We start from the raw sequence: 22,399 nt of genomic DNA on the forward strand, positions 1-22,399 counted from the left end.
TCTCCAGGCGAGAATACTGGAGTGGGTTGCCATTCACTTCTCCAAGGGATCTTCTGAAACCAGGGATCAAACCCAGGTCTCCTGCACTGCAGGCAGATCCTTTACCATCTGAGCTATCTTAACTCTTGAGTGCTCAACAAAACCATGTAGACTTTTAGTTTCCTGAACCCATCCGGCATCATGTTATCCTGTATGAATAGGACCAGTAAGTATTTCCTCCACAGGAAAAGACAGTAAAGTAGAAATCATTTAAAATTTTTTATTTATACCTTAAAAGTTGTTGTTTTTTAAATCTCAAAACATATTCATGTTTGTTTGTTCTCTCACTGGTTGATATCAGGCCAGGTAATTTTCTTGGAACCTTAGTCCTTAGATTGAACCTCTGTATCAGCTTTCTTTCTTCTTTTTTTAATTAAAGTATAGTTGCTTTGCAGAAAAGTGATTCAGTTATGTGTGTGAATATATATATATATATATATATGTATATACTTTTTCAGATTCTTTTCCATTACGTTATTGTAAGATATTGAATATAGTTCCCTGTTCTATACAGTAGGTCCTTGTTGTTTTATTTCATATATAATAGTATGTATCTGTTAATCTCAAATTCCCAATTTTTCCCTCCCCGCTATATCAGATTTCTTAAGCAAAATGCATCTTAATACTACTTTTGGTATTACATGTTTTAAGGTACTTGACAAGCTCTTCGAGGACAAGTGTTTGTTAGGTTTCTTTGTTATTTTCCTGTGTTTTATAAGCAGTCTTTCCACAGCTATTTTCTTAGTAATTTGCCTTTGTTTAAAAATTTCAACAGTTTTTAAATTGTTTTATCAGGTTTGTTGTTGTCGATAGGTCACATCCCACTGTTTTGCAATCCCATGGACTGTAACCTGCCAGGCTCCTCTGTCCATGGGATTTCCCAGGCAAGAATACTGGAGTGGGTTGCCATTTCCTACTCCAGGAGATCTTCCTGACCCAGGGATCGAACCCGTGTCTCCTTCATTAGCAGGTGGAGTCTTTATCACTTTGGCAAATTTGGGCACAAACACAACAGACCCTTGGTAAACAAATGACTTGATTGGAGGAAGCAGAAGTACTCACGTCCAGTGGGCTGCAGACATTCAGGGTGTATTTCAGCTAATCTGGTGAGTCTATTAAATCATAGGTTCAGAAATACTCACGGCTGACACTGCTGTATTGATGGAAGGCTGTTAAGAGAGTAAATTCTAAGGGTTCTCATCACAAGGAGAATGTTTTCATTTTTTCCCTCTTTTCATTGTCTGTATATGACAAGATGGGTATTAGTTGAACCTATGATAATCATTTCACAACAAACATAAAGCAAACCATCATGCTGTATGCCTTAAACTTATATAGTGATGTATGTGAAATATTTCTCAATAACACTGGAAAAAAGAGAAGTATTTTACTATAGCCAGTTTTCCTCAACAAGTTCAAATCAGAATGTTTACTTTTGTGCTTATTTTTAAAAAGCTGTCATGTTTTAGTTTCATCAGTTGCATTAGTTCATAAAATCCTTTGTGAACAACTCACTTTTGCATCTCCACTTCAGTAAGGGACAGAGGAAGCCTAGGACTGCTATGGAATGTAGAGATGCTAAGGGTTTCAATAGTGAGCAGGGGATCTTAATGGGAAACATACAAAAGAGACCCAAAGTGTTGTCAGAAATGAAAGGGTGGCACATGCAGGTGACCTGCTCAGCTGCTCCTTCCCACGTGAAATAGTTTCCCTTTTTTTTTTTTTTTTTCTCATATCTTTAGGGCTTTTGTGTTCTATTGTAAAGTGCACCTCATAAATCTGCCAACTCGGTGTTCAATATTTGCTTTTGACCCTTGAAACTTTCCCAGCAGAACCTCCCTCCCTTTAATCATGATCTACATGCCAATAGTTTTGCAATGTAAAGAAGATGTATGATTTTTACCTTAAAGGCTCCAGGAAGGAATGTTATCTTGTTCCTTCCCTTTTGAGAATGTTTTCCTGGTTTCATGCTCTAATCAGAGGATTCCCAGAACTGCATCTGCCTTTTGTCTTCACATCTGAATTAAAAGCACCTGACAGTTACTACTTCCTCCATCCCTTGACATGGCTTTTTTTCATATTTGCAGTTTGCGGATGAAATAGAAAAAAACAGTCTACCTTTTCTCCTACCCCAGGAAATGGGAATAGCGACATATTAACAGTTAGACAACCAGGTTTGAGTCCATGCTTGGCCACCCAATGTGCAACACATAAAATTGTTACCTGTAGCAAAGGTTAATCAGCCTTGTGATGGCCATGTGCCTCTCTGCAGCCTCCTGTTCTATTCTTCCTGATGTCCACTAAAAGTCTCCAGGGGTGCCTACTCCTGACCACTGTCAGTCACTCATTATCACCTACTCCACCCACCTTGTAAAATAACCCCAGTGCCTTCCTTCTGAATCAGAGCTGACTCCTCTGAAGTCTGAGCATCTGCCATTCTCCCTCCAGGAGACACTAGGATTGAACCCACCTTATTCCACACAGTCATCCCCTCAAACGTGGACACCTGGTGTTTCATCTTAACTTTCATATGTTTAGTTATTTTGGCTGCACTGGGTCTTCGTTGCTGCATGCAGGCTTCCTCTAGTTGCAGCAAGCGGGGGCTTCTCACTGTGGTGGCCTCTCTTGTTAAAGAGCAGGGGCTCTACACACTCGGGCTTCAGTACTTGCACACGTGGGCTCAGATGCAGGATCTTCCAGGACCAGGAATAGAACCAGGGTCCCTTGCATTGCAAGGCAGACTCTTAACCACTGGACCACCAGGGAAGCCCTGGTGTCCTACCTCCTAGCATTTTGTCTTCCCCATATTGCTACACCATAATCAATAAGTGGCCCAATACCCTTTATCGCTTCATAAACTCTTCTATACACTTCCAGGCTAGATTGAGAGAAGGAGGGTAATGTGTTAGGAATGGGGTGCAGAGTGGTACAAAGACTCTAGTAATGTTTTATAGTCTATAATGTATATAAGTGAGTGTTCATTTTATTGTTCTTTTAATTGGTGTGTGTTTATTGCAGATATGCCTTAACATGTATGTTATACCTCATAATTTAAAATTAAAAAAAAAAAATAAAGCCTACCTCTGTTCCCTTGAGGCCCGTATCATCAGCCACAATACACACTCTCCCTTTTTGTCAACCACTGTCGTTACTGAAGTCCTGGTTGTTCTCCCTAGAGGATTCCTCTCCAGTAAGGGCCTGCCATCAGTCTGGTTGATTTTCATACCCAGGAGGTGACTGTCTAACATGCTGGACTCTGAGTTCCTTGAGCTCCTCTGTTTAGAGACATTTTCCCTCCCTGCTCTCAGCCAGCTTGAACTGCTCAAATCAGTAATGCAGAAAGCCCACCGTTTAATGTAGAAAGTCCGCCCTTTAATGGCAGACTGTACCCTTCCAGATGTTTGTTTGTTTCAGTTGTCCCCTTTCCACCTGTTGTTCTGCCTCACTACTGTACCCTTCAAGCCCCTTCTCTCTCTCTCTCTCTCTGTTGCTGTTTTTTTTTTTTTTTTTTTGGCTTTGCCTCATGGCATGCCAGAGAAGGCGATGGCACCCCACTCCAGTACTCTTGCCTGGAGAATCCCATGGACTGAGGAGCCTGGTGGGCTGCCGTCTATGGGGTTGCACAGAGTCAGACATGACTGAAGTGACTTAGCAGCAGCAGCAGCATGGCATGCGGGATCTTAGTTCCCTGACCAAGAATTGAGCGCTCCCTCCCTGTAGTGAAAGCCCTAACCACTGGATCACTAGGGAATTCCCTGAAGCCTCTTCTTTATGGCTTTCCTTCACTCCCCTCCTGCATGCTCTTCAGCCTTTATTTTTTATTTTTTTTATCACAAAGAAAAAAATGTATTTCTTTATTTTCGTGTCTATATGAGGTGACGATATTCACTAAACTTGTGATAATTGATCAATAATTATTTTTTTTCTTTTCTTTTCTTTTTTTTTTTTAATTTTAAAATCTTTAATTCTTACAGGCGTTCCCAAACATGAACCCCCCTCCCACCTCCCTCCCCATTACATCTCTGTGGGTCATCCTCATGCACCAGCCCCAAGCATGCTGTATCCTGCGTCAGACCTAGACTGGCAATTCAATTCTTACATGATAGTATACATGTTAGAATGCCATTCTCCCGAATCATCCCACCCCCTCCCTCTCTTCAGCCTTTAAATCCAGTTTACGTCTTGTAGTCCATCTCCCCACTATTTTGGCTTTCTTCATTTCTTTTTTTTTTAATCCCTTTGTTCTTTCATTGCACGTCCCTAGAAAAACTGCAGGTTAAGCCCCGCCATTCCCTTTGCTATATCTGTTCTAGAGCAGCTCAGAATGCCTGGAGAAAATCATAAATCTAGGCTGAGTAGGACCACCATGGATTTGGTCACTCATCTCCTTGTCTCCGTACTCACCCCCACCAAACAACCTTAGGACACACCTCTTATCAGTCCCTTCTCTCACTCATTGTGGTAACTTTTCAAGTCCCTCCCTTCTCAAGCCTCTGACTAGCCCAGCTCTCCTTTCATTCTCAGCCGATGAGTCACCTCCTTCAGAATTATTAAACAATCATACATAAACAATCTCATCTTCCAGACACAAGTCTAGAAATATACTTGTATATATGAATCTGAGCAGAGCCCTGGAGCGCCTTCCTCATTGCAGACCCTTCTGTGTTCCCGTTTCCTCCCTTTAGGAAAAAAAAAAACAAACCTTAGTTTCCCTGGCCTGTTTCAGAAAATAGACTCAATCAACTAATCATTGAAGAAGGGGAAAAACGGGAGCTAAGAAGAATCAGTCAAGCGAGGAAGGTAATAACAACTTGAGCAATAAGTAAAACTGAAGCATGGGATCATAAAGTCCTAGTTGTCCTCGAGAAAAACATATAACAATGTCTGACACTGTTATGTCCTAAAGTTATTTTTTAGAGAAACCAGACCACCCCCCAACTTAGATGGAAACTGCTGACCCTAAACATGTAGATCCTAGCCTGGTTGGAGCTGGAAAATGCATGATTGAGATTCCTGAAATGCCACCATGTCAACCTTCTACCCGTCAGAAAAGTGTCCATGAGCTAATCACACACCCTGCGACCCTCACCCCAACACTGTCGTTGAAATCCTTTCCCTGAAGACCATCGGGAAGTTTTGGTCTTTGAGCATTAGCTGCTTGTTGTTCTTGCCTGGCGCCTGTAATAAACACTGTATTTCCCTTCACCACAACCCACTGTCTGTAGACTGGCTTTGCTGCCTGTCTTCCCTCCTTGGTATCCATATGTTTGTTTTCTACGTCTGGGTCTGTTCCTCATTTGCAAATAAGTTCATCTGTATTGTTTTTCTCAAGCTTCCCAGGTGGAGTTACTGGTAAAGAACACGCCTGCCAGTGCAGGAAATACAAGAGATTAGAGTTTGTGCCCTGGGTCAGGAAGATCCCCTGGAGGAAGAAATGGCACCCCACTCCAGTATTCTTGCCTGGAGAATCCCATGGACAGAGGAGCCTGGCAGGCTACAGTCCATAGGGTCACAAAGAGTTGGACACGGCTGAAACAACTGAGTACATACCATTTTTCTAGATTCCGCATGTATGCCTTAATATACGATATTTGTGTTTCTCTTTCTGACTTACTTCACTCTGTATGACAGACTCTGGGTTCATCCATATTTCTGCAAATGGAACAATTTCATTTCTTTTTATGGCTGAGTAACATTCCATTGTGTATATGTACCACCTCTTTTTTATCCATTCCCTTGTTGATTACAGTTCCAAAGTCTTAATGGTTTACAGAAAACTCCCTGGCTTACCCTTGCCTACTCCTCTGGCATTCTTTATTGCATGGGACTAGCTTTCTTCACTCCAGTCATACTGTATTTCTTTCAGTTCCTCAAACATCCATGCCACATCTTGCTTCTGGGTCTTTGCACAAGCTCTGCCCTTGCCCACATTCTATCCTTCTCTTCCAGTCAGCTAACTCCTGTTCATCCTTCAAGGCTCAGCTCAAAGGACACCTCCTCAGGGAAGCATGCTTGACTCTCCAGAATAGGTTAGGTTAATCTGTCATGCAGCCATGAAATTAAAAGATGCTCCTTGGAAGGAAACCTATGACAAACCTAGATAGTGTATTAAAAGCAGAGATATCGCTTTGCCAACAAAGGTCCGTGCAGTCAAAGCTATGGTTTTTCCAGTAGTCTTGTACTACTTGTGAGAGTTGGACCATAAAGAAGGCTGAGCACCAAGGAATTGATGCTTTCAAACTGTAGCGCTGGAGAAGATTCTTGAGAGTCCTTTGGACACGAGAGAGATCAACCAAGTAATCCTAAAGGAAATCAACCATGAATATTGATTGGAGGGACTGATGCTGAAGCTGACGCTCAGTACTTTGGCCACCTGATTCAAAGAGCTGACTCATTGGAAAAGACTCCAATGCTGGGAAAGATTGAGGTCGGGAGAAGAAGGGTGTGACAGAAGATGAGTTGGTTGGGTGGCATCACCAACTCAATGGATAGGAGTTTGAGCAAACTCCAGGATATAGTGAAGGACAGGGAAGCCTGGCATGGGGATGGAAAAAGTCAGACAGGACTTAGGGACTGAACAACAGCAACAACTGGTCATGTGCTCCCGTGGCACTTTGCACTGTTTTTGATTATTGAGTTTAGTTATTCATAATGACTTATTTAATCTTTGTCTTCCCCACCAGAATGCAGGTTCCATGAAGACATTAATGTATCCATGTCATTCATGGCTGCCAATGCCTCACAGAGAGTCAGGTCTCAATAATAGTTGCTGACTTGGGTGACTGAAACACAGATCGTCCTAGTTTGCTTTCAGTGTGCAGCTGTAAGCTAAAAGCTAATAACCCTTCATATTTGTGCTTGCCTTAAACACTTTGACCTTTATTTTCCGTTTCCAAAGCGTTTTTGGTGTGTGCAATACCGCCCTCTTCCTCTTTTCCCCTTTTCTCAGTGATGTGTCACCAACTGATGTTTTTTAATTGGGTGAGGCACAGGTAATCTCCCCGTTTATAACTCTGACCTTTATGTGAGCAAACACAGAGAGTGAACTTTGGTTTATCTCCCACTATAATGTAGCTGCTGATTGCCGGCAGGCAGGCTGTCTCCTACGGTCCACGTGACCGGTGGGGTGACCACAGAGAAGCGTGGGGAAGAGTGGACTGAGGGACCCAGCGACAGGCTGTCAGGCTGGAGCTCCTGCGTCCTTGAGAGCCCCGAGTGAAGCCAGCGAGCCCGAGGAGCATGGTGCTGAGGTGAGGGAGGTCATGAAGACGCCACTGTTGGCCTTGGCTTTGTGGTCACTGCTCCTCCGGCCGGGGCTGCCATTCTGGACCTCCCACGTGAGTCGGAACTGCCAGGATGGCAGCTACGAGATCAGTGTCCTGATGATGAACAACTCGGCCTTCCCAGAGTTCCTGGACAGCTTGGAAGAGGTGGTGAAGGAGGGAGTGAAAATCGTGAGGCAGCGTCTGCTTGAAGCCGGTAAGAATACGGTAACAGAACTCTCCCTGTTACCTCCTCTGGAGCCAGAGTGCTGCTAAGTGAAGACCTCGCGTTCTTTGCCTGATCACCCAGCCTCCTCTAAGTGCCCTTCTCTCTTTCAAGGCAGTAGATCTTCAGAAAGAAGGATTTGAGCCCTACTTCAGTGAGTTCACTCATGATACACTCTGCTCTAATAATGGGTCCAACCCACGTGTTTGCAGCAGTGAAATAACCCCCAAATAAAACTGGATTTACTACTGAGTGTCAGGGCCTTGTGATTCCTTCTGCATCATCTCAGAGACAGGATTTGGTCTGGACTTGAGATTTCACAGGGTTGTCTATCAAGAAGATGAATCAAGTAAAATTCCTATAGATGCTGAGTCTTTGATGAAGATTTTTAATCCATCTATTCTCTCTTTGCATCTCTGGTGGCGATTCTTATAAGATGCAGTTGATGTGATAAATTTACAATCAAAGTCACTGTATGCATGCTAAATCCCTTCAGTTGTGTCTGACTGGTGTGACCCCATGGACTGTAGCCTTCCAGGCTCCTCTGTCCATGGGGATTCTCCAGGCAAGAATACTGAAGTGGGTTTCCATGCCCTTCTCCAGGGGATCTTCCCCACCCAGGGACTGAAGCCGTCTCCTGCATTGTAGGCATATTCTTTATTATCTGAGCCACCAGGGAAGCCCCAAATTCAGTGTAGCAGTCCTTTATTTTACTCCTGTTTTAGGGGGATGCGAAAATTATTTTTTATGTTTTATTGAAGTATAATTGATTTACAGTGTTGTATTAATTTCTGGTATACAGCAGAATGATTCAGTTGTTTATATATATATATTTTTCTCCTATTCTTTTCCATTGTGGTTTGTCAGAGAATATTGAATATAGTTCCTTGTACTATACAGCAGGACCTTGTTATTAATCCATCCTATCTATACTAGTTTGTGTATATCTCTTAATTATTAAAATAAATTATAACATTAGGTAAAACATGTATGATAAAGAGAAAGTTATCACCCCTGATAATTTCCAGTCACCTGGATATTTCCAGATTCTTTTCATGTGCTTCCAAGTTTCTTGTTGTTAAGAACATCGTTGGAGTCACTACAGCACACCAACACTTTTCTGACCTTCTTCATTTCACATTGTTCTACAAGTGGCTTTCTTGGAGTTGCTTAATCTTCATATATCATGTGAATGGATGTCCTGTATCTCTTAGATACCCTTCCAGATCATCTGGTAATTCCCTACAGTGGGATATTCCCTTGCTTTTTAGTTTCTCGTGATTATTTAAAAGCTGCTGCAATAACTTCCCAGGTGGCTCAGTGGTAAAGAAACTGCCTGCCAGTGCAGGAGATGTAAGAGATGTGGGTTCGACCCCTGGGTCGGGAGGATCCCCTGGAGGAAGGCATGGCAATGCACTCCAGTTGGAGAATTCCACAGACCAAGGAGCCTGGCAGGCTGCAGTCCATAAGGTCACACAGAGTTGGACACAGCTGAAGCAACTTAGCACTCAGGACAATAAATATTTTCACATACATTGTTTCACCATCCTCCCATGCTTTGAGAGGAGATTGCCACAATTGTGATTACTGAGTCAGTGACTGTTTCATACAACTTAATAGTTATTTATGGATGAGGATACATCCTCTAAGGGGAGAATGTCTCAATTTTCTTTATTTAAAATTCTGTGTCAATAGCAGCAGTAGTTGTCATACGTCATGGATGTGTGATAACTGTCTTCTGTACAATATACACTTCTTCAACCCTGTCTGAGACCAGATTCAGATGTAAACGGATGGATCTGATCTAGAGCTGTAACGTAACTAGGAGGTCACTTAATAAAACCCCCTTCTATGGGCAGTGTGGTGTAGTAGAAAGAACATTTGATCTGAAGTCCGAGGACCCAAATTGGTGTCCGTTTTCCAGAGCTTTCTCTCTTTGTGACCTATTTCTCTTGATCTACCTGAGCTCGGTGTTCTTGTTTTTTGAGTACTTGTTAGGTGCTTGGTGGGGCTTCCCAGGTGGCTCTAGTGGTAAAGAACCTGCCTGCCAAAGCAGGAGACGTAAGAGATGCGGGTTCGATCCCTGGGTCTGGAGGATCCCCTGGAGGAAGGCATCCAACGCACTCCAGTATTCTTGCCTGGAGAATTCCACGGACAGAGGAGCCTGGCAGGCTACAGTCCATGGGGTCTCAAAGAGTCAGGCAGGACTGAAGCACCTTAGCACACACACATGGGTGCTAGGTAAGATATATCATCTCTTTACTCACCACAGTTCTGTGCAATCAGCATTGCTGACACTGTTTCACAGCAGAGGCTTAATAACTTTGCTGAAGTCATACAAGTTGTCTGTTTGAAGTAGGAGTCAAACCTGTATCTATCTGATTCCACAGAGTGTATCGTGTCGCCGCTGTAAGAGCTTTACCCACCATGAACTAACTCGCTCATTAAAATAAAGTGGTGGAACATTGTGGTTAGAAGCAGAGGTTTGGAGTCAGACAGAGGCCGATCACGTTCCAGCCTTTTATCCAACCGTTTATCACCTGTGACCTTGAGCAAGTTATACTTAAATTTTCCGAGCTTCAATTCCTTCACCTATAAAATCATAGTAAATAGTTTCCTCCGGTGAGTATGGTGTGAATTAAATGAGGAGATTCACGTAAAGTACTTAATTCGCCGACTGATCCGTACTGTGCACTCACTGAATGGCCGTTGTGTTTATTGTGGGCACTCTTACTGTTGTTCTTGTCAAGGACGTTGAATGATGTTGTTGCTGCGCTCTTGCTGCTGTTAGCAGAACAAGTTACCCTGCACATAAAATAAACAGCGCAGTGTGTTACTCAGATATTGACCTCTGAACTCACATTACCTGAATTTGCACTCTGCTCCATCATTTACTAGTTGAGTGATGCTGAGTGAGTTGTTGATTGTAAGTTCAGTCATCTCTTTTGTAAAATAGAGTCAATAATGGTGAGAGGCCTTTGCATGGACTTAGTAAGAGGAGGATCAGAAGGTGGGGGCGGTGAAAGAGTAAACTGAGGCCCAGATTTCTGCATCTGATGATGCGTTTTGTCAGATGGATGGTCATGCATAATAAACTCAAGAAATGCAGCTTGTGAAGGAAAGATGGATTCATGGTCTAAGCTTATTAAGTGCTGATGTTCAGGAAAATTTAAGACCGTATACTTAAGGGCTAACTTGAGCAATAGAAAGAGTTCACATGTTGGTGATGTCCAAGTGGAAGAGAGCAATATTTTCCCCGAGTACTTAGGAAAGCTTTGTGGGTTTGGAAGAATACACAGGACTTGGTGGAAAACTTTAAAACAAGATTCCTTCAATCTTAGGAAATCAACTTCCCAAGGTTGTATGTGCCATGGCCTCAACCGGGTCCATACCCCCTACCTGGTCCATACCTTCCACCTGGTCCATACCCCCGACCTGGTCCATACCCTCCACCTGGTCCATACCCCCCACCTGGTCCATACCCCCCACCTGGTCCATACCCTCCACCTGGTCCATACCCCCCACCTGGTCCATACCCTCCACCTGGTCCATACCCCCCACCTGGTCCATACCCTCCACCTGGTCCATACCCCCCACCTGGTCCATACCCTCCACCTGGTCCATACCCCCCACCTGGTCCATACCCCCCACCTGGTCCATACCCTGCACCTGGTCCATACCCCCCACCTGGTCCATACCCTGCACCTGCTCCATACCCCCTACCTGGTCCATACCCCCCACCTGGTCCATACCCCCCACCTGGTCCATACCCTCCACCTGGTCCATACCCTCCACATGCTCTCATGTGCTGAGAGGGTCCCTTTCCTAGACTCCAGAGCCCATATCCAAATACACTTTGGTCCCGTCCCATCCTCAAAGCTCTCTATAGGAGAGAAAGCATCTGGGATCACCCTGTATTATATAACATCCCCCTCACCCTCCCAGCACTGAGATCTCATGGTATGGTGCGCAGATGGCAAGCAGGATAGGGTTGAAATGACACCTGAGGAACTGCTTATAAGTTAAGCTTTAATTTGAAGTCCCCATCCCATTGTCTAAAAAGTGTTCATTGGAGGCCTCCCCGGTGGTCCATGGTTAAAGACTCCACACTTCCACTGAAGGGGGTGTAAGTTCGATCCTTGGTCAGGGTACTAAGATCCCACATGCTACACAGCGTGGCCCCAAAATAAAAGTAAAAACAATATGCTAAAGTCATTAAAGTAATAATAAGAAAGAAGTGACAGGGAGTGACATAAGAACTCAGAACTCAAATATTTCTAGGCTTAAAACTGGATATACAATTCCACCCCCCTCCCCACATCAGTTGGCAAAAGATAAATCTCACAGCCAGTATAAACTTACTGAGAAATAACACTAGTCTTCTCTTTTCCCTCATTCTGCATAACAGGCCTCAATGTGACCGTGAATGCTACCTTCATCTATTCAGAAGGTGTGATTTATAAGTCCAATGACTGCCGGAGCAGTACCTGTGAAGGCCTCGACCTCCTCAGGACTATTTCAGTGAGTGCCTGCCTCTGCGGGGTCAGCTTTCACCCTCCTGCCCTGGGGGAGTGGTGGCTGGGCTCTCTGACCTGTCCGCCAGCATCCCACCTGTCCGCTAGCATCCCACCTGTCAGCCAGCATCCCACCTGTCCACCAGCTTCTCCGCTGTCCAACAGCATCTCCCCTGTCCACCGGCATCTCCCCTGTCTGCCAACATCCCACCTGTCCGCTGGCATCCCACCTGTCTACCAGCTTCTCCGCTGTCCAACAGCATCTCCCCTGTCCACCGGCATCTCCCCTGTCCGCCGGCATCCCACCTGTCCACAGGCATCTCCCCTGTCCGCCGGCATCCCACCTGTCTGCTGGCATCCCACCTGTCCACCAGCTTCTCCCTTGCCCACCAGCATCTCCCCCGTTGTCTTCAGCTACCCAGCTGATTTAGAGATGGGGTGCTCTGACTCTCTCCCCATCTATTTTCCAAGTGAGAGGGCCCTCCAGGAACCCAGGAAGGTAGGGAGCACCTTAGCTATGTTGTCTGTACACAGTCAGTGGTATGGAGGGGGATTATTTTGTTTTCAATTGTTCATAAAAGTTAAAAAAAAATTTAAGTGTTGGTATTAACTGATCTGCCTTTGTGTCCCCTCAAGAAATACCCAAGGTGCCCTGTTACAAAAATATGTTCCAAAGCCCTATGTGCATGTGTCCCCAGTCATGTCCAACTCTCTGGGGCCCCGTGGACTGTAGCCCGCCAGGCTCCTCTGTCCATGGGATTCTCCAGACAAGAATATTGGACTGGGTTGCCGTGCCCTCCTCCAGGGGATCTTCCCAACCCAGGGACTGAACATGTGGCTCCTGCCTTGCAGGCAAATTCTTTACTGCTGAGCGACTGGGGAGGCCCCCAAAACTCTACACCAGAGACCTATTGCAGGTCATCACCGTATACATGGTCACAGATTGATTATTTAAGAGCAGAATCTGAAACCTAACTTTAAAGTAGTAACTGTAATGTCAAAACCTAGAAATAGGAAGAGAGAGATCCTTGCCTACTTCCTCCTCCCAACCCCAGCCCTAACCCCAACCAGAGCTTTACGGAGCTGAAGAGTGTTCCAAGCTCTCTAGAGGCAAGAAGGCTGTGAGATGCCCCTCTACGACAGAAACCTAAGGAAAAGCCCTTCATAAAGCAGAGTGCTGGGCACAGAGCATGGCTCTGAAGCTCTAATTAATAACATAGAATCAACCTGATTGGCCACACTCATGTCAGGAGGCGTGGCTCATTACAGTCGCCGTTTTAAATCGTGGAGGGTGCGGAGTGAGCAAGAATTGGATACACTCCACTTTGCAGTTCTGCGAAGGTGTGTCTCCTCTTTGTACCTCTCCAGAGGTAGATGTAACCTGGTTCTCCAACACCGTCGATGGAATATTCCTAGTCGGGTGCCCCTTGAGGAAGGGTGGATTATGAGATCTGTCGTCTTCAAAGCAGTTACACTGCATTTTGTTCTCTGCAGCCCTGCTTGTCGCTTCCTCTAAAACCGGAACTTGCCCTCTCTCTCCACAGCCCCCCCAAATCTAGTCTGTTCACCACGTGGCCTATAGACGCTGCTGATGTTACAGCTGCCTGTGCCTCTTTAGCCACTGGACGTCCTCCTCTTAATAAAGAGAGTCCAGGTTCATGTTTGGACAGCACAGCTTCAGCAGAATTCTCTTCCCTCCTTCCACAGCCTCTCCCAACTCAGACATCTCGGAGATGTTAGAATGAGAGAGAAAAGCCCACTTTCCAACCTTCTCAGAGCCTCCCCCTTGCCCGCTTCTTTCCTATACACTGATTCATGTTTTATTTTTAGGGATTAGTTGTTTGTTTGTTTTTTCTCCTACAGAGTAAAAAACAGATGGGCTGTGTCCTCATGGGGCCCTCGTGTACCTATTCCACCTTCCAAATGTAGTAAGTAGCTTGGTTTGTTGTTGTTTTCACACCCCTGTGACTTGAAGTCAGGACGAAATCATCAATATTTAAGTGATTTATCAAACAGCAGTCTAGTTCAGGTAATACAGTCAGCAGTGCGGGGCCCTTGTATTCTGCAGCCTCTCTAACACTGTCATGCCCTCATCCAGGTAACTCTGCCCTTGTTCAGTGTGGGGTGAGTGACAGTAGCTGTTCCAGTTCAGTTACTAACATCTGAGCATGAGAAGCAACATGAAGAGTAGGGATGAAGTTGCAGCGTCCCTGGTGGCTCAGTCTGTAAAGAATCTGCCTGCAGTGCAGGAGACCTGGGTTTGATCCCTGGGTCGGGAAGATCCCCGGGAGAAGGGCATGGCAACCCGCTCCAGTGTTCTTGCCTGGAGAAGCCCACGAGCAGAGGAGCCTAGAGTCCATGGGGTCGCAAAGAGGCATATTGAACTGACTTAGCACGAGAGATGAAGTTAGACTCCTGGCAAAATTCAGGGAAGATAGTGAACTCGGATAATTTGAAAATTGAATAAATGACACATGAAGTGAAGTCGCTCAGTCGTGTCCGACTCTTTGCAACCCCGTGGACTGTAGCCTACCAGGCTCCTCTGTCCATGGGATTTTCCAGGCAATAGTCCTGGAGTGGATTGCCATTTCCTTCTCCAGGGGATTTTCCCAACCCAGGGATCGAACACGGGTCTCCCACATTGTAGACAGACGCTTTACCGTGTGAGCCACCAGGGAAGTCTTCCCAGACGCAAACACAAAGGAAAGCACCCTAGGGCCTCGGCAGGGCGCTGTTCCATCCTTAGGCCTGTAAGAATAGGAACAGTGGTAGGATTCTTATTTCATAGTGCTATTTGAGGATTATATGAATAACATACTAAAGTACTTTACACAGTGCCCATATCAACTTAGAAGGAAAAATCTTCCAGTATGTTTTAGAGGGAAAATACTTCTCTGGCTTCAGGAAAATTGCCCCCATCCCTCTTGTTTGTCTCATGCAGTGTAATTCTCACTACCATGAAATACTTCGTTCTGCCAGATTACCCTTCCCCAATAAAAATCCCTCCCACATGCCTTTCTTTTGGTTCCATCTCCCCCTGAATCAAGAGCACTCTTTGTATACACAGAGAAAACCTTTAATAGACCACCAAAGATGGAAAGAGATGTTGTTTTCCTTTCTCAAATACATATTAAACATCTTCATATGAACTTGGCAGCCCAGAGATACTGAGGTGAATGAGCCAGGTGTGATCCTCACCTTCATGGTGCTTGCAGTCTAGTGGAGGAGACAGAGATTAAACAGATTCTCTCTCAAATGATTACCTGGTATCAGGTATCAAGGAAAGTTCTCCTGGTGGATAAAGAGATTTAATCTAGGACCTGATGGAGCAGTAAGAATCAACCAGGCAAAGAGGCAGGGGCACAGCATTTCTGGCATTTGTAAAGACCCTGATAGAAAATAAAGCTTGATAATGTTTAAGGCATGACTGCAGCCATGAAATTAAAAGACGCTTGCTCCTTGGAAGAAAAGCTATGACCAACCTAGACAGCATATTAAAAAGCAGAGACATTACTTTGCCAATAAAAGTCCATTTAGTCAAGGCTATGGTTTTTCCAGTGGTCATGTATAGATGTGAGAGTTGGACTATAAAGAAAGTTGAGCACCGAAGAACTGATGCTTTTGAACTGTGGTGTTGGAGAAGACTCTTGTGAGTCCCTTGGAGTCCAAGGAAATCCAACCAGTGCATCCTAAAGGAGATCAGTGCTGAATGTTCACTGGAAGGACTGATGCTGAAGCTGAAACTCCAATACTTTGGCTACCTGATGCGAAGAGCTAACTCATTTGAAAAGACCCTGATGCTGGGAAAGATTGAGGGCAGAAGGAAAAGGGGATGACCTCGGATCAGATGGTTGAATGGCATCACCAACTCAATGGAGATGAGTTTGGGTGGACTCCGGGAGTTGGTGATGGACAGGGAGGCCTGTTGTGCTGCAGTCCATGGGGTCCCAAGGAATTGGACACGACTGAGTGACTGAACTGAACTGACTTGATGTTTAAGGAACCACGAGTAGATCCATGTGCCAAACAGGAGAAGGAAAATCATAAAGTCCTCGGGTGATGCCTGTCTCAAAGGTAGTCTGAAGCACCTGTGTGCTCAGTTGCTAAGTTATGTCCAACTTTTTGGGACCCGGTGGACTGTGGCCTGCCAGGCTCCTCTGTGCATGGGGTTTTTCCAGGCAGGAATACTGGAGTGGGTATAAGAGCTGAAAATAAAGCAGTGCATGGAGGGGAATTTCAGGGACATCTTTTCGGCTTCACAACATTTGTAATAGCTGTGGTGGCCCATTTTCTATTTTTCTTAGCCCTATGCCCCAAAGTCCATATGTCCTAGCCTAGATGTTAGGACAACCCGATGAAACTCATCTTAGAATAAATCAAAGTAACCAAGCCACGTGTGTGTGTGCCTGTGCGTGCTAAGTCACTTCAGTCATGTCTGACTCTGCATTTCTATGAACTGTAGCCCACCAGCCTCCTCTGTCCATGGGATTCTCCAGGCAAGAGTTCTGAAGTGGGTTACCACACCCTCCAGGAGATCTTCTGACCCAGGGATCTAACCTAGTCTCCCTCATTGCAGATAGATTCTTTACCATCTGAGCCACCAGGGAAGCCCAGAGAAGGCAGTGCGTGTGTGCAGGCTAAGTCGCTTCAGTTGTGTCTGACTCTTTGCAAGCCTATGGAGTGTAGCCCACCAGGCTCCTCTGTCCATGGGAGTCTCTAGGCAAGAATTCTGGAGTGGGTTGCCATGCCCTCCTCCAGGGACCAGGGATGGAACCCACGTCTCTCATGTCTCCTGCATTGGGAGGTGACCACTAGCACCACCTGGAAACCAAGCCACGAGTATGCTTAGAATGTAGTATATGTTCAATGCTACTGCTGCTGCTAAGTCGCTTCAGTCGTGTCCGACTTTGTGCGACCCCATAGATGGCAGCCCACCAGGCTCCCCTGTCCCTGAGATTCTCCAAGCAAGAACACTGGATGGGTTGACATTTCCTTCTCCAATGCATGAAAGTGAAAAGTGAAAGTGAAGTCGCTCAGTCGTGTCCCACCCTCAGCGACCCCATGGACTGCAGCCCACCAGGCTCCTCCATCCATGGGATTTTCCAGGCAAGAGTACTGGAGTGGGGTGCCATGTTCAATAAATATTCTTTAAATTCACTTGAGTGAGAGGGACCTATGTAAGTCGAATACCTGCTTGAATGACCCTATTTCATTCTTGTCATTTCCACCCACATGCTAAAACAGCTTAAAGAAGGATCTTACTTGTGCTACTTAAGTTAATCCTGATATTGGTTTATTTCTCACCTCTTGGCACAGCCTTGACACAGATTTAAACTATCCCATGATTTCAGCTGGGAGTTTTGGATTGTCATGTGACTACAAAGAAACTTTAACCAGGATGATGTCTCCAGCTCGGAAGCTGATGTACTTTTTGGTTGACTTTTGGAAGGGCGATTTTCAATTCAAACCTTTTCCCTGGAACACTGCGTATGTTTTCAAGAATAGTACAGAGACTGAGGACTGTTTCTGGTAAGCAAGACCGTTAATATCCTTCTGACATTTAGCCATAAACTATGGAGACAAACCATAAACTCTCAGCAGACCCCTAGTTATTATCAGATGCTCGTTCCATGAAGTAACAGCATGGGAATGGAAACCAACCCACTTTCTTACATGCAACTGGTACATAGTTTACGTTTAACTGATTTCATTCTTAAGCTGTAAATATATTTAGATAAGGCTATTTGTTACACCTATTTGAACTAGATCTATTAAACACAGTTCTCTGAAGTAGGTACCCCTTAACTTCAGGTCAAATTGAAATTTCACTTAGAAGCATATGACACTTTCTCTGATTTCATGATCTAAATCAATAGCAACAGCTAATGTTTCGTATTAATAAAAAGGAATCATATGGAGCGTGTTATATGTCTTGAGAACTCGAAAAGATGTTTTTTGAACATATTTTCAAAAAGTTACCTTTTCTTATAGAGTCTGTTAGTTAACAATGATCTGTTTTCCTTGCCTCAGTGTGATTGACACCAAGTGTCTATGTAATAGTAAATACATTGACTAAATATTTTTCTAATTCTTTCCAAATGGCATAAGTGAAGTAGCAATAAATATAGCTTTGATGAAAACTTCGGTTCCACTAAAAGTGATTAGAAGTGAATAAATAAGTAAAAGCAAAGGGGCCGAAAGGAACGTGATGTCATTAATATAATCCTCATTCATTGCATGTGTGAGTGACACTCTGCAGTTTTGAAAGTACTTTCACGTTAGTTTTGTCAATTCCCCACAGTAAACCCTCTGTAGAAAAGAGGACAAGTACCATGATCTCTGTTTAAGGAGCATGGAAATCCGACATGATAGCAGAGAATATGCTTTCTGCCTGTCCTACACAACAGGTTAGAAATCATTTCTCTCATAGCTTTTCAGAGGAATCAGACTGTTGGAGAGAACAGAGCATTGGGCACCGTTGCTAAAATGAAACTACAGAGCTCACACAACTCCGGCAAAGGTGGCAGAAAGAATGACTTGAAGGAACCTGAAGTCTCTCTCTACCAAAGCTCGCAGAGGACTACAGCAGGGTTCCCCTTAGAACACATATCTAGGGAACTGTAAGAATCAACACCAAGACATCATCTTAGAAACTTTGGGCTGAACAAAAGTTAGTTTCATACAGGAGGAAAAATTACTCCTATCAGCTCTGAACTGTTGTACTATAGATTCAAAAGTTTCAATTTCTATGTGATAATGGGATGAGAACAGAGTAGCCTTCCTTCAGCAAATAGCAAGAAGCCTTTAGAAGGGAGCTGGGAAATGCCTTCTGTTTGTATGAATACATGAAGATCCCCTGAAACTGTCCCTATACTCCCCCTAAATTAGACATTCATCCTAACCCTTGGGATTGTGGTGTGTATTGCCCATTGTGTTAACAGTGGCCATGGATTTTAGATGAACAAGTCCCTTGAAGAGACCTGTAAGCAGTAAGCAAACGACATGGAAAGCCATGAAGAAACTAAGCTGATTACTTAGACTTTCTCTTCGTTTCTGTTCTAGGTACCTCAATGCTCTGGAGGCTGGAGTTTCCTATTTTTCTCAGAAACTAGGCTTCAAGGAGATGTTGAGAGGAGATACTGAGTTTCAGGACATCTTAATGGATCAGAACAGGAAGAGCAATGGTAAGAGGACGTGAAGCAAGATCGTTTTTTTGCCGGCTACTTCCTCACAACCATCACCTCCCTATGAGTGATTTGGACAAATCTACCCCCAGAGCTGTTATCATTACTGACTATATTGTGTGTTTGGGAAGATTTGTAGCTGCATGCAACTCCATTATACGGTTCCTTTTGCAGATTCAAACCTTATCCTCGGAGAAATTAGCAAAGTAGTATATTAACATGGGACTGCCTTGGCGGTCCAGTAGTTGGGGGGTCTGCCTGCTAAAACAGGAGACACGGGTTCGATCCCTGGTCCAGGAAGATTCCACATGCTGTGGGGCAGCTAAGCCCAAGCACCACAGCTGCTGAAGGCCACGCTTCCTAGAGCCTGGGCTCTGCAACAAAAGAAGCTGCCAGAATGAGAAGCCCTTGCACCGCAACCAGAGAAAGCCCATGTGGAACCCCGTGCAGCCGTAAATAAATAAATAAAATAAAATTTTAAAGTATATCAGAGTCATGAAAGTAATGATAAGGCTAAAAGCCAGCTTTTATGAACCAAAATGATATCACAATCCCCACAATCAGTGAACTGCTTTTTAAAAATACATTTATTTATTTTGCCGTGCCCAGTCTTAGTTGTGGCATTTGAGATCTAGTTCCCTGAGCAGGGATCAAACCCAGGGCCCCTGCATTGGGAGCATGGAGTCTTAGCCACTCGACCACCAGGGAAGTCCCAATAAACTGCTTTTTAAGTTCGCCACAATCTAGTATACTGTTGAGTCTGTATACTTCTGAATCCTGTTTCCCTAGTGACCAAGAGGACGTATTTATTGATATCTAGCCTTAGGCAAAATTACAAGATAAGCCAAGACTGTTTCACTTGGCTTTATTCTCTCTTTATTTCACCTGCTCAGTGATCTTTCATTCATAGACCAAGTATGAAAAGTGAATGGTATAAAATCATTCTCACCAAGTAATTCAGTGATTTATTTCACCCTCCACGGAAATCTTTTTACAAATAAGAATATATCAGAATACTTATGTATTAAGGACTCTTTTTACAAATAAGGATATATCAGGAATCAACTGCCAAATTTTCTACCAGCAAAGGTTCTTGCTTGGCAGGATTTCCTGGTATCCCTCAAAACATCACTTGCTTTTCATTATCAAGCATTTGCCATATTAAGAACCTACCATTTGCAAAACATTGAATGAGATATGGGAAAAAAGAAATATAAAATGATTCCTGACCCTAAAATGTTTTCAATTCAACTGGACAACACAGTGTAGGAAAAGATCTAATGAAGCGTCTCCCAGCTCCCTCATCTTACTCATCAAGCCACGCATTTCGGAAATCTGGTTGCAATGCATTGGAGAGCTTAGAGAGTCAGATTGGAACCCTGTCACTGAGTTCTGAGTTAAGAGGCTGCAAGCAAAACCCAAGGAAAGGTGCTTAGGAAGATTTTATTAATGCTCACATTAAGTTATATATTTTGCAACAACTTTACATGTGGGTGAAAGTGAAGTTGCTCAGTCATGTCTGACTCTTTGCGATCCTATGGACTGTAGCTCACCAGGCTCCTCCATCCATGGGATTCTCCAGGCAAGAATACTGGACTGGGTTGCCCCTTCTCCAGGGGGTCTTCCTGACCCAGGGATCAAACCCAGGTCTCCCGCATTGGAGGCAGACACTTTAACCTCTGAGCCACCAGGGAAACCCTACATGTGGGTAGTACATTTCATTTATTAATGAAAATAGTTTCTGTAACTACTCCAGCCTTATGTAATGGAGTAAGCACTAAACCGATGCAAATACTTATCAGAGCTGTTTCTGTCATCTACCAGTTTTTTTATCTCATTGGCACCTTGGCTATAGTTTCCTTAAATCAGTAAAATGAAGGAAATGGACTAGATGATTCTTTCTTAAAGCTGTATGTCTTAGTATTTGTTTATTTTGTTGTTTGGGTGTCTTGGGTCTTCACTGCTGTCCATGGGCTTTCTCTAGTTGGGGCAAGCAGGAGCTACTCCCTCGTTGCCGTGCACAGGCTTCTCATTGCGGTGATTCCTTTTGTTGCAGAGCGCGGGCTGTAGGCACTTAGTCTTCAGTAGTGGGGCTCGCAGCCTCTGGGGCACTGGCTCAGGGGTTGTAGCACTCTGGCTTAGTTGCCTTGCAGCATGTGGGATCTTCCCAGAGCAGGGATCAAACCTGTGTCCCCTGAGTTGGCAGACAGATTCTTCACCACTGGACCACAAAGAAGCCTGAGCTAGATGATCCTTTTTAAGATCCCATGCAGCTCTACTCTGACTCCATTAAAAAAAGAATGTGGAGGGGGAATAAATTCGAGAAATTGGTGTTAATCTTAAAACATGAATGATGCATAGACTTACTGGGTTCAGATTCAATCATGTGGTTCCCTTCTTGCTTGGGAACAGATTATTGTATATTTTTCTCTCTGTCTTGCTCTGTCTCCTGCAGTGATTGTTATGTGTGGTAGACCGGAAACCATCCGCAACCTCAGGGGTGACCGTGCAGTGGCTGAAGACATCGTCATTATTCTCGTGGATTTATTCAAGTAGGTATAATATTTGGAAGAACTCTCCTTTCAGAAAGAAAATAAGGATTTCCAAAAGATATTCTCTTTTCTCATGTTTTTCATAGCCTTAAATGGGATTCAGTATAAAGATAATATTGTAACCAGGGTTTAATTTCTTCTTTAGCATTCTTATTTAATTCATTATAGTTAGCAGAGATGTATACCTTTGATATCACTATCATGTCTAAGGACCATATGAAAGGTTTCTACTGTGTGGTACAGGAAACTGCTCAATATTATGTAACAACCTACATGGGAAAAGAATTTGAAGAAGAATAGAGACATGTATGGGCTTCCCAGGTGGTGCAGTGGTAAAGAATCCACCTGCCAAGGCAGGAGACACAGGAGACTGTTTCAGTCCCTGGGTCGAGAAGATCCCCTGGAGGAGGAAATGGCAGCCCACTCCAGTATTCTTGTCTGAAAAAATTCCATGGACAGAGGAGCCTGGTGGGCTGCAGTCTTGGGATCACAGAAGAGTCTAACAGGACTGAGCACAGATACATGTATATCTATAACTGAAACCCTTTGCTATACACCTGGAACTAATGCAGCATTGTTATCAACTATGCTCCAATATAACATTTTAAAAACTAAAAAATAA

The 22,399-nt window shown here is 44.2% G+C and overlaps 2 protein-coding genes across 27 annotated transcripts in view; both read left to right on the forward strand.

Annotated features, from left to right (window-relative positions):
* Positions 1-7,779, forward strand: part of LOC114112654 (histone H4) — a 33,790-nt gene extending 26,011 nt beyond the window's left edge. For 8 of the 10 annotated variants that reach the window (XM_060413405.1, XM_060413409.1, XM_060413407.1 and 5 more), the window contains one exon: positions 1,007-1,145. The gene's annotated coding sequence lies outside the window, so the exon portion shown is untranslated. Of the gene's footprint in view, positions 1-1,006; positions 1,146-5,371 lie in introns of those variants that run through there. The other 2 variants (XM_060413412.1, XM_060413414.1) reach the window with 2 other exon arrangements.
* GUCY2C (guanylate cyclase 2C) overlaps positions 1-22,399 on the forward strand; it is a 100,403-nt gene that overhangs the window by 26,011 nt on the left and 51,993 nt on the right. For 4 of the 17 annotated variants that reach the window (XM_060413397.1, XM_060413387.1, XM_060413389.1 and 1 more), the window contains 8 exons: positions 1,007-1,145; positions 5,372-5,581; positions 7,114-7,518; positions 11,936-12,048; positions 13,905-13,969; positions 17,358-17,570; positions 19,104-19,225; positions 21,681-21,777. In XM_060413397.1, coding sequence (XP_060269380.1) covers positions 7,302-7,518; positions 11,936-12,048; positions 13,905-13,969; positions 17,358-17,570; positions 19,104-19,225; positions 21,681-21,777 — 827 coding nt within the window. In that variant the 5' untranslated portion in view covers positions 1,007-1,145; positions 5,372-5,581; positions 7,114-7,301. Of the gene's footprint in view, positions 1-1,006; positions 1,146-4,724; positions 4,840-4,945; positions 5,582-7,113; positions 7,519-11,935; positions 12,049-13,904; positions 13,970-17,357; positions 17,571-19,103; positions 19,226-21,680; positions 21,778-22,399 lie in introns of those variants that run through there. The other 13 variants (XM_060413386.1, XM_060413388.1, XM_060413395.1 and 10 more) reach the window with 7 other exon arrangements.

Source organism: Ovis aries, chromosome 3 (assembly GCF_016772045.2).
Source record: "Ovis aries strain OAR_USU_Benz2616 breed Rambouillet chromosome 3, ARS-UI_Ramb_v3.0, whole genome shotgun sequence".
Lineage (NCBI taxonomy): Eukaryota > Metazoa > Chordata > Mammalia > Artiodactyla > Bovidae > Ovis > Ovis aries.